This window comes from Clarias gariepinus, chromosome 9, assembly GCF_024256425.1.
Source record: "Clarias gariepinus isolate MV-2021 ecotype Netherlands chromosome 9, CGAR_prim_01v2, whole genome shotgun sequence".
Classification (NCBI taxonomy): Eukaryota; Metazoa; Chordata; class Actinopteri; order Siluriformes; family Clariidae; genus Clarias; species Clarias gariepinus.
The window spans coordinates 14,383,042-14,395,293 of record NC_071108.1 but is presented as its reverse complement, the minus strand read 5'-3'; the positions used below and the strand labels follow the sequence as shown (position 1 = coordinate 14,395,293).

The following is a 12,252-nucleotide window of genomic DNA, read 5'->3' as shown; positions in this document are numbered from 1 at the left end:
AGCAGACGTGGTAATGCGCGAGGTCTGATTAGCACCAGTTACAGCTTTTCATGTACACAGGACAAGGTCTTTTGGCACACTGACTTATGAATATAGGTGCTCCCTCGGACTGTACGTGCAGCCTTGTGCTGCCATCTTTATGGCGTGTTACAAAACATTCTTAACAGTCTTAAAACATTTCAATACTACCTCATATAACAATAGGTTATATAAATACAATGCATAAAGAACATGCTATAGAAAAAAAGGTATAAAATATTGAGTGTAATGCAAATGGATGTCAGCTGTATCTGTTACAACTAACACATGTTAATTTTCAGCATAATGATGTATTTTTTTTTGTTTATTTGTTTACTAATACTTTTATTTGAGTCGTTTTGTGATGTGTGTGTGTGTGTGTGTGTGTGTGTCTTTCACGTGTTACAGGAGTTCCTTATCATCAACAACTTTTATGTCACGCTCTGAAGTAATAATATACCTTCAATAGATTACCAGAGCATCATTAGGTGGTACATATATGTACTGTATGGGGGCGGAGCCGCGGGTAACCTCTAGTTATGAAATGAAACAAGCAGCAATTACATTAAATAGATTAAAATGAAACAACTAGTATTACATTACTGAATACAATAAATAACATATATTAAATGTATAATAACTACAAACAGAATTTAAAGAATAAATATAAACAAGAACATAAATGAAGAAAATAGTAGGAATAAACGGGAATAAACCTAATAGGAAACTTTTTCATAATTTTGGGGCGTTTTGGTTAGGAATTTCTTTGGGACTTTTATTTGAGCGAACAAGGAACCAATCGGATGCAGCAGCGCGGAGTGACTTTGGCTCCCGGAAGTGGTAGCTGGATAAGGGATAATACATATAATAATAACCAAACGGGTTGGGGATTTGTATCATATCCAGAAAGATTGGAACTGAATCAGAAGTGAATTTAAGATCTTATGGTGTATTTAGGACGCTTTTCCTACAACGTGACGAAGTGGTCAAGTTAATTCATATATGATTGACCTTACTTCTACAGATAGCACGTCGCCTATGCAAAGCTTTGGATATTCTGTATCTAAGAGCACAAAGCGTCAAATTCCATTTCTTGAGCAACTGTAATCTTACATGCTTTAAATTAGCAACGGCTAATCACCAGCAGGTTGCTTTCTCTGGTAACATTGTCCGTCTCTGCTCGGGAGTCAGCTTTAAAAAAAGAAACATGGCATATTTTCTGTCTTCTCAACTGAATACAAGACTGAAGCCTCTGACACTGAGGACTACCTCTGCCTGGTCCGCGCTGTCTGCAAATCATCGACCATACAGCAGTAAATATGAAGGGTCCGAATACTTGCATAGAAGTATTGTTCCTACTATGCATTACCAGAAAAGTTTACCAAGGTAAGCAATGGCGAATCAGACAAAGCATCAGACAAAGCCATTTTATTGACTACAATGTTCAATATTGCGTTCAGTACAGTATGAGGATTCCTGATTCCAAATCTAGGTGAAAGTGCACAATGTACTGTTCTCATGCTGTAGTCACAGCAGCACTCATCCAGGGACGGAGTTTTTCTTAAAATAAAATATACACACCTCTTTTGAAACACATGTCTGATGTTATTTTTCCAATAATATTTTTGATAGATTGCCAATTCCAAAGCTGGAGGTCACAATACAGAGATATTTGGCAGCTCAGAAACCCCTGTTAAATGAGGAACAGTACAGGTACGTAATAAAGCCAACTAATTGTACTGATATTCTTAGGTATGAAAGGGCTTGTGTGTGTCTCCGGTGCCATGAAAAGGTGTTTGCCCCTTCTGATTTTTTATTTATCACTGGCATCCCAAAGTTTTAGAAATGGCTTGTTAACTCTTTCCAGATTGATGGATATTGAATACTTTGTTTCTCATCTGTTCTTGAATTTCTTTAGATCGTATTGCTTTTTTAAAAAATCTTTTGGTATGCTTCACTTTGTCAGAAAGGTTCTGTTTAATTAAACATTGATTTAGACTTTACAAGTACACAATAAATAAGAAGAATATTCATAAATGACGAGTGGTACCATTATTGTCTTGGCCCTGCACATCTATCTATATATATATATATATATATATATATTTTTTTTTTTTTTTTTTTTGTGCAGTCTGTACTTTTAGTATGCTAATTAGGCCCAACTTTTCTTTCCCATGTGACCGCAGTGGAGATCTAATTATAATTTTTTTTTTCATAATAACCATCATGGCGGACACAGACCGTAGCATTTGCGTGCTCATTAATATTCATTAGAGTCTGTCAAAGATGGGCATGTACATAGCGTCAGCCTTGTCTGTGTTCAATTTTTTTATGTTTATACAACACATATTATATATATATATATATATATATATATATATATATATATTATATTTGCTATAATGACTTATTTTATTTCTTCTCTTCTTTTTAAGATACATTCATACACATGTAATATAAATTTTAAAAGCCATGTATGGTCTGTGTCAATCTTTAAGTGATTTCTTTATTCAAAAGGTCTGGCAGTAATCAGTCCTGGGTGGGGCAAGCAAAATATAATTTTAAAAATCACAGTTTATTTATGATTTATTTATGGGAGCCAATTACCTTTTCACATGGGGCCAGGAATGTTCGGACGGCTTTTTACCCTTAATATATGAAACCAAAAACTGCCTTTTTTAAATTGTAATATTAAAATCTGTTTGATGACCTTAATCATTGAAGAGTGACAGATATGCAAAATAGTTAAATCAGGAAGGGGCAATTACTTTTTCATGGCTCTGTATACAGTATGTGAATTATTTGTGTATGCAGCAAAACAGAGAAACTTGCTCACGAATTCCAGAATGGTGTTGGCAAGCAGTTACACGAGGAGCTTGTGGCTCAGGACAAAGCGAACAAGCACACCAGCTATATTTCAGGTGAGACGGTGCAGGCTAAATTTATTTATAAATCCCACTCAGTTTACAAGGATCGTTTTTTTTTATGTTTAGGTGAGTACCATGTTAAACATTTATTTTCTATTTAAGGCCGTCTACCATAGTTTTGAGAAACTGGGCCTGGTTTTGTGTAGGGAAAGCATGATCTAAGTAAGATGTATAAAACAAATTTCACTTCGACACATACAGTCTTTTATGATTATTACCTCTCCATCGAATGTGATAACAATTTAAAAAAATCTTGATTTCTATAACAGAATGTGATAATACAACCATTATGTTGTATATTATAGGACTTTTAATAAAATTTCTCAAGAATTAAGGCGTAAAACCTATTGATATTTACAGAATATTCAAGCACAGTATGGGCTTAAGATGCTTAGGCGCAGAGAAAAATCTAATGGTGCAAACGTTTTAAAGTAGGCCTTAGGTCCATAACCGACGATCCCTACCAAGGTGGCATGGAGACCACAGCAGACGTTCCTGTGGGCATTCAGCGAGCGGACGCCTGATCCTTGAACGTCAAGAGATAACATGTAGCTAACATGTGGAAAAGATGCATCTTTCTGTGGGAGCTGTAAATACAATTATTCGTGAACACCACTTGCACATTACAGAGGTGTTATTGGAATACTCCATTACAAAGCTTAAAAAGCTCAAAAAATCTACATTTTTGAGTCATTAAAGAAGTTCCTGGGAGGCCAGCATTTCAGATGTGAAGCAGGCAAATGTGATTAGGGCTCCGTCATACTTAGAAGGTTTTCACCTTGATGGTATACAAGCATTAGTGAAACACTAATGTATAAGTGCCTTAGTGTAGCAGGGCATTATATAGAGAAATAAAGGTATTTTTTTCTCTCATGATGGGGTTAGTATATTCTGTACAACCAAGTGTCATTCCTTTCAAGTCCTTGATGTGAACACCCCTTGTTTGATAAAAAACCCTCTAACAGACTTAAAGGAAAATCAATATTGTTCTGCTTACATTAGTCAGTGTGATCTGGGTTCCCTCTTTAAAAAGGGCATGCAAAAGATACATTCCTCAAAATGATCTCGAGTCAATACAGATATTTTTTTTACATCCATTAGACTGTTTAGTTTGTTTCACCACTACCACAACTATATTTGTAGCTGTCCTCTGAGTTTTTTAAAAAACATGCTTAAATGTTTGGTGTTCAATATCAAAACAGCCTTCTGGTCACTCTGAATTTTCCATACCACGGTACCAATGCTGTGTTCGACTAAAGCTCCTAACTTGTCAAACTTCCAATCTTAAATAACAAAAAATATATATTTTTTAAAATTTCAACAGTAAACACTAAATACACTCTTTTAAATAAATCAAAATAAACACATTATTTGTTTTGATATATAAAGCTATACTCTTGTTGCTAACAAAACGCATGCTTCAAAGGTCGCATAGTTGTTGTTTTTTTACTTCTGAGTTAAGCCAAATGCAGCACTAATCAGCCATGAGCACTTCACATCACATGACAATTGTACAGTATAAAGTTAACTTTGGGTGAAATACATATTGTTAACCTTAAGGCCTACTTGTGTACTTTTTGTTTTTCCAGGTCCATGGTTTGACATGTACCTGTGTGCCCGTGAATCAGTGGTTTTAAATTTTAATCCTTTCATGTCATTCAACCCTGACCCCAAACCTGAGTACAATAACCAGCTTATTCGGTCTGCTAACATGGTGTGTTCTGCGGTTCGTTTTATGAAGACCCTACGTGCTGGAATCCTTGAACCAGAGGTCTTTCACCTGAACCCCGCTAAAAGCAACACTGATTCATTTAAGAAGTTCATCCGATGGGTGCCCTCCTCCATCTCATGGTTTGGAGCTTACATGGTGAATGCCTATCCACTGGACATGTCTCAGTACTTCCGTCTCTTCAACTCTACACGGATCCCCAAACCCAATCGGGATGAGCTTTTCACTGACGAGAAAGGTCGCCATGTGCTTATCATGAGAAGGGGGAATTTGTATATATTTGATGCACTGGATAGGGATGGTAATCTGGTGAAACCTACAGAAATCTTGTCACACCTCAAGTACATTCTTGCAGACGCAACACCAGCTCCTGCTTTTCCTCTGGGTCTTCTGACGAGCGAGAACAGGGATGTTTGGACGGGACTAAGAGAAAAGCTTCTTCAAGCAGGTAATGGTGAGGCTCTTGGTTTAGTGGACAATGCCCTGTTTTGCCTGTGTCTTGATGAGGAACAAATGCGTGATCATATACATATCTCCCACAATATGCTTCATGGGGACGGCTGCAACCGCTGGTATGACAAATCGTTCAGTATCATCATGGCCAAAGATGGACAAGCAGCCATTAATTTTGAGCACTCTTGGGGTGATGGTGTGGCTGTCCTCCGTTTCCAAAATGAAGTCTTCAAAGACACCACAGAGACACCACAGATCAGTCTTGGTACTCAACCTGCTGCTGTAGATTCAGCTTCTGCTGTCCGGAAACTGGAATTTAAGCTAACCCCGGAATTGGAGCAAGGAATAAGAAAAGCCAAAGAGAACTTCCAAGCTGCTGTGTCGAAGCTTACTATTGATGCCATGGAGTTTAAGAAAGGGGGGAAAGAGCAGCTGAAAAAGAAAAAGCTTAGCCCTGATGCTATTGCACAGCTGGCTTTCCAGATGGGATTCCTGCGTCAGTACGGGCAGACCGTAGCTACGTACGAGTCCTGCAGTACTGCAGCTTTCAGACATGGCCGCACAGAGACCATCCGGCCTGCCAGTATATACACAAAGTGCTGTGCCCAAGCCTTTGTTCAGCAGCCTGGTCAGCACAGCGTGGAGCAGCTCACAGGTTTGCTAAATGACTGCTCCAAATACCACGGTCAGCTCACGAAAGAGGCAGCCATGGGTGAGTACCATAAGTCGTGTTTTTTTTTGTTGGCTTGCTCTTAGAAGATATTTTAATGGCCACTTTAATACTGTATTAACTCAGTGGAGGTTTGTTAGATGATTTAAAAATCTGTTCCATGGTACTTCATTCCTATATTTCATCAAATACCCAGTGAGGTCATGTAAACAATTTCTTCTGTTACATCAAATTTGCATTTGTTTAAAAAATTGTCATCAGTGTTTACAAGTTAAGATTGGTGTACATCCCTCACCAATCTTAACTTTCCTGTAACCTTTTTATTTTCAACTAGGACAAGGATTTGATCGGCATCTTTTTGCCTTACGCTACCTTGCAAATTCCAAAGGAATGCCTATACCAAGTCTGTACCAGGACCCGGCTTATGCAGCTATAAACCACAACATCCTTTCCACCAGTACACTCACTAGTCCTGCTGTCAGCTTGGGTGGCTTTGCTCCCGTCGTCCCAGATGGCTTTGGAGTAGGCTATGGTGTCCATGATGATTGGATCGGTTGCAACGTTTCCAGCTACCCTTCCAGGGATGTCCATGAATTTCTCAGATGTGTTCACAAGTCCTTGGAGGACATTTTTACTGTTCTTGAAGGAAAGCCAATAAAATCCAGCTAGGGTTTCTAATGTACCTCATTAGAGAGATATGGGTTTGAGAAATCATTAAAAGGACTCATTTTTGAGTGCACAAAGATAAATGTACTCATCAACGTAATTTTGTTTGCAGTTGTTTGAGTAGATCAGCTCCTCTGGACTTTTATTTTCGCTAGACAAATGAATATTTACTGTTCATTTTGTGATGTGTACATCCTGTTAAAATCTTTAGCTTTAAGTCATAAGAATAGCTCACTTTTTAACCAGTTAAAAGTTATTTGCATTGTTAGTGGTGGAATGGGCCATGGTTGATACGTACAGTTCCCTTTCCAAACCACACACTTGTGTGAACTGTGGACAAAACCATTAGATTCAGTGTTTAAAACAGATCTGGGCCTCATTCCTGAATATGAAGAAATTATCTGGTGCTCAAATCCTTATGCGTGCAGACTCTTATTTTCACTCGCTTGAACGCTCACCTGCCCGATCATGCAGGCAAAATTCCACCTAGGCAGCGGCTTAAACTTGCATTATTTGACACACAGCCAAAATATCAGTAGTAGAACTCAAAGTATGTGCATCTACAATTGATCTTTACCTGACCTTAACTGACCACTTTTTTTTTTGCCCAAGATGAAAATAAATAATCCCGCCTCCCCATTCACTTTGGTTCAAAGAAAGGTGATAATTCATGATTTGTTCAAATGAAGTATTAAAAATAATAATCATGCCTCATATAGCACTTACTGTTTCTAGCAATTGATTATTAAATAATTGAGAAAAACATTGCACTTCTGGAATGTTTTCATTTAAGAGTTTGGGCAAAAGTTCCTTGGTTTAAGTGTGCTATAAGTAATAAATAAAAAGCAAAATATGACTTTTTTTTTTTTTTGCTGATCTGAAAAATGATCAGGTCCTTGCTCAAAACCTGATACTGACTGCACCTGTGCCCACTGGTCTGTACTTTGTTTAAAATCCCTTCATCATGTCTTGGTGTAACAATGTAACTTACAGCAAACTGATTCATATTTCTGAAATTGACAATGTTTTATTTAAAAAAGGAAAACAGCAGACAAGCCAGAAATTACTGTACAAAATGCAGAAAGGGTTAAACAAACTAAATTAAATGTCTGTAAAAGCTGATGAGTTTAGATTGGCTTGATCTTGAAATGGAGCCCGATGAGACTGAAAACAAGACACTTGAGATCCTGTACCAGATAGTAGAACACCCGGAGGCCTTCTGGATCCCTAAGAGGCAAAGAAGAAAGCAAATGTATTTAATAGAAATAGAACCTAGGGAGCTTGCATGTGGCTAGGAGATTCCAAGTAGGTGCTTTTAATGTAACACTGTACTCATTTAATAAAATCCAGGAAATAGGGACTTGAAATATTCTGCCATCCATTTCCATGTGTAAGACCCACCAGATTTTACTCTTAATTGAATTACTAATCAATATGATTGTGCATAGGTTGTTCAATACCTAATTAACTAAGACACCAGTAATTGAATACCAAAAAATACAGTTTGTATGTTTTTTTTTTTATACCCAATGTCCATTTGTGCAGAGAGCAACACTAAATTGTGCCCCACCACAGAGGTGTGCACTGGAAATCTCAGTATTGAAGCATCATACTGAAGCAGATGATAAAAAAAATGCATATCTAAAGAAAAATGCAAATTTAGTTTAGCAACTCCCACTTTGCAACCTGCTTTGCATGAAAGATTTTTACTGGTGTAATCAACTTATTTTATGCAAATATTTGTACAGCTTATTAAAATACTATATAATATATAACTAGTACTATACTTGTGAAGCTTTGTTAGCGAAAATAGCAAATAACAACCCAAATCAACATTTTTTTTTTTTCATGAGAAAGTTAAAAAGCAGCCATTTAAAAGGTACTAATTAAAGTTAATTTACTCTTCTTTATTACTCTTGTTGTGGTATCAGTGGTAAAGCAAGTCCTTATCTTACTGCAGGTCTCTGAGAAATTCCGACAGTCAAAAACTCCAGGCCATACATAATTAACTAAAAAAAAGATGTACAATATATACTCACTTAGACTGGTTGACATCAATTAGAGACCCAATTTTGGAGGTTGTAAATGAGATATGTTCATCACCAATGACGATCTCCAGTTCCTAGATGGGGAAATAAATAGGTTAATGGGAAAAAAGCTTAAATTAATGGTTTTACAAAACAGTCTCTGTCCTAAAACAAATGAATGTTGTAAAACATTAAATTTAAATAAATTTAATTATAAACTCTTGTATCTATTCACATATCGCCATAGCGACTCCAAAATATTCTATATATTTTTTTTACTATTTTAAACATTTATATTTAGAGATTAACCAGAATTGGCTTGTTTTTTCAAATTAATTGGCCATGACCAGTGATCAGCCTATCTGCCCAAGATGTAAACGATTCTGTACCAAGCGCAGAAGCTTCCAAGCAGCACAACAGAACGCATTTTAATGGTGTTACATTATCAACAACAGTGCACGTTAAAGGCCTCCGATCTATGAAATAAGATCACTGTCAAAAATAATCGTGCTTAAAAAAAAAGGTGTGTATATCTGTCTTTTGTCCGAGTTGGATTCCAAAATTTACAATCACGACAGCTTACAGATACGAGATTGTGTGTTTGTTAGAATACAACTCTGAAATATACGACTGACCGTTTACAGACAAAACTCGTTTTTACAACTCCTCTGTTACACGGACGAATTGCGAAATTACGCCTACGAATGCTGTGTGTTAAACCACTGTCAACAATACGTCATCAAGGCCACATGCAAAGGCATTACTATCCAAAGGGAAGAGCAATCGATTCGGCGCATGCTCCCCGCCACTGTCTTAAACCACTGGCGTCACAATGCCAGATCAGCAGCCGAGCGCTCTATCATCATCTCAGGTAAATGTTTGGTTTTTTTTTTTTTTTTTCCCACAGATCCGGACATGTTTAAGAGAAGTAAAATTAAAAAAATAAAAAGAAAGATGTTTTAACAATAGTAGGTAAGATTTTAAAACGAAAGAGTTTAAAACGATGGCGGGGCGCATACGCTGAATTGATTCCTCTTTTCTCGGTTAGTAATGCATGTGCAGGTGGCCTTGATGACGTATTTTTGACAGTGATGTAAAACAGCATTCGTATGCGTAATTTCGCAATTCATCTGTGTAACAGAGGAGTTGTAAAAATGAGTTTTGTGTCAGAGTCGTATATTTCAGAGTTGTATTGTAACAAACATCTGTAAGCTGTCGTGGCCATAGATTTTGGAATCCAACTCAGACAAAAGACAGAATTACACACAAATCTTTTTTTTTACGCACAAATATTTTTGGCTGTGATCTTATTCCATATTGATCAGCCTTTTTTTTCCCCCCCGAAACTCAGAATTAGTCTCAAACCCACTCATTAAACACACTTATACAAGTCTCAAAACAGTGAGCGCAAAACAGTCCCACGTTCTCAACGGTCAAGTTGATTTTTGAGAATTTTATGGTATCTAAGGAGGAAAACATGTCTAAGTTTCTTAAAAATCCTACGGGTGGTACACCATGAACAGTTTAAAAGTAAATTATTTAAGAAATTTGTTCAGAAAAAATATCAAAAGTGGATGGATGACTGATACGTGGTGCTTAGTAAAATTAGGTTTTTTGTTTATTTTAAAGTTTAATGTTAAACTCTTGTATTTGAAGGTAGCTTGTATTGTTTAAACGCAATACTTGGGTTACTTTTGTAAAAAATTTTAGTTGAAAATTGTAACAAAAATTAATTGGGCACATTGGGATATTTATTAAAAGTGTAATACTTACAGAATCGCAATGATAATCAAATGAACACCTAGGTATCATGATCATATAATTTGTTTGGTGACTGGCGATTCCCATCCCTAATTCTGCTTACACAGTAAATGATGAAAATGAGGGGGAAATAAAGCAAGTCAGTAGACTTTACAAACCTGTCTGCCCACTCTGTCAGGAGGAGGCCACAGTGCATCGTCTTCCTTTGTGATTTCACTGTCGTCGATGATCCTCTTTAGTTCCTCCATGACGCTCTTGTGAACGTACGCCTAGGGAAAAAAAAAAACATTGCCTTTAAACAGACAGAATCATTGCTTCTAAACAGACAAAAAACATGTAGAAATGCGGTACCTCTTTCCTGATCATGACGTCATTTTTGTAGTTACTGTTGTTCGCGTATCTCAGCTTCCCTACATTGAAAAGAGAACAGAAAGAGCCGTGTAATTAATTATACGCATTATTACTCTTAAAGTGTATTATTGATACACTTTAGTAGATCTGAGACAAATGCAAACATCTAAAAATATGTAAGCTACGATAACACTGCGCCGCTAGACCAGTTTAAAAACGGCACATGATACAGCTGGGGTTAGCACTAACTGGCTAGTCATTTTAGCGACTATGGAACATTTTCTGAAATATCCTCAAAAATACAAAAAGTCAAAAGCTCTCAAACATAACCAAAATTACAGAAGATAACACAATGGATTAAATAGTTCAAACAAACAGCATTTAAGCGAGAAATAAATGCATAGTGTTAGCTAGCTAGTTGTGAAGCTAGCTATTTTACATGACGCCTCACTTACCGTCCGGCCTGAACTCAAACTCCAGAAACTCGTGTCCGAATTTCCCTTTGTGTCCAACGTAATATCTTAAATAAAAGTCGTTCGTGGACATATTTACGCAAATAAAAAGCAACAAAATGAAGAGTATATGTACAGCTATATAATTTCACCACTCGGCCGTGAGCAAACGGCTCAAACCGTTTCGCCGCCGATTAGCAACAAGCAAACGCGCTAGCAGGCAGAATGTCGTCGCATAAGAATGACGTCGTGGTTCGGCGCATTTTGATGATCCGATCCAAGAACCGCATCTGCAGCGTCAATATCCGCCACACGGTGATAGCAACGGGTAAAACACACACACACGTGGTATGGTACAAAATATTTTTTAATCGTCGACCTTACCTCTGTTTATTTAGTTTTTTAATTGCAGTTTATTGTGAAACACTGAGACATTTTACAAAGGAATGCAAACACATCACCCATTATCCACATAATAGTGTTCATTTATATATCAATCAATATCAATCTCCTGTGTAATGACCACAGGACATTCACAATTCTGCATCAAAACACATTTACTGTCATAATACCTGCTCTATTTTCCTTCTATTTGGAAGATATCAACATGTATTCACACAGACACACACTGTTGTACGTAGTATAGTACCATAGTACAATCAAAAGTTTGGACTTAATTTTTACATCCTAGCACAGAACTGTGGAAAAAAACATGTAGTCAGTTGTTATTTTAAGAAACAAAGGGCTGTTCTGAAATAGTTCATGAAAGAACAGTATTGCCAAGTGCAAAATCCATCAAGCACCATGAGGAAAATGTTAGAAGGGGATTATTGCATATTTTGGATGCCTTTAGCATTGTTGTGCAATGAAGAAAAAAAACAAAAAGGACCATGGTGTTAGAGCTGTGTCCAAACATTTGACTAATTGCGTGTTTGTATGTGTGTGTATATATATATATATATATATATATATATATACACATACATATAGGGGCCCGAAAAATGGATACACACTTTAACAGTTCTGTATGCCCTTTTTTAAAACTTGAATTGAATTATAGCAATATATATAGACGAAGAGTGAGTATATATAGTATTATATACTGTATGTGTAGTATTCCATTTAGATGTCAGTAGTCGCACCATTGTGGAAGCTGTCATGTCAGAAGAGGCATATATTTTTCATGTTGAAGTGTGTA

The 12,252-nt window shown here is 36.7% G+C and overlaps 2 protein-coding genes across 2 annotated transcripts; one reads left to right on the top strand and one right to left on the bottom strand.

The window, feature by feature from the left end:
• Positions 1-871: 871 nt before the first annotated feature.
• cpt2 (carnitine palmitoyltransferase 2) lies at positions 872-7,228 on the top strand. The gene is made up of 5 exons (XM_053504361.1): positions 872-1,404; positions 1,651-1,731; positions 2,833-2,939; positions 4,535-5,839; positions 6,132-7,228. The coding sequence occupies exons 1-5, from the start codon at positions 1,226-1,228 to the stop codon at positions 6,464-6,466; spliced, it is 2,007 nt and encodes a 668-aa protein (XP_053360336.1). The 5' UTR covers positions 872-1,225; the 3' UTR covers positions 6,467-7,228.
• Positions 7,229-7,464: 236 nt separating this feature from the next.
• magoh (mago homolog, exon junction complex subunit) lies at positions 7,465-11,301 on the bottom strand. Its single transcript, XM_053504362.1, has 5 exons — positions 11,058-11,301; positions 10,603-10,661; positions 10,410-10,520; positions 8,503-8,585; positions 7,465-7,690 (listed from the first exon to the last, which is right to left on the bottom strand). The coding sequence occupies exons 1-5, from the start codon at positions 11,146-11,148 to the stop codon at positions 7,591-7,593; spliced, it is 444 nt and encodes a 147-aa protein (XP_053360337.1). The 5' UTR covers positions 11,149-11,301; the 3' UTR covers positions 7,465-7,590.
• Positions 11,302-12,252: the final 951 nt, after the last annotated feature.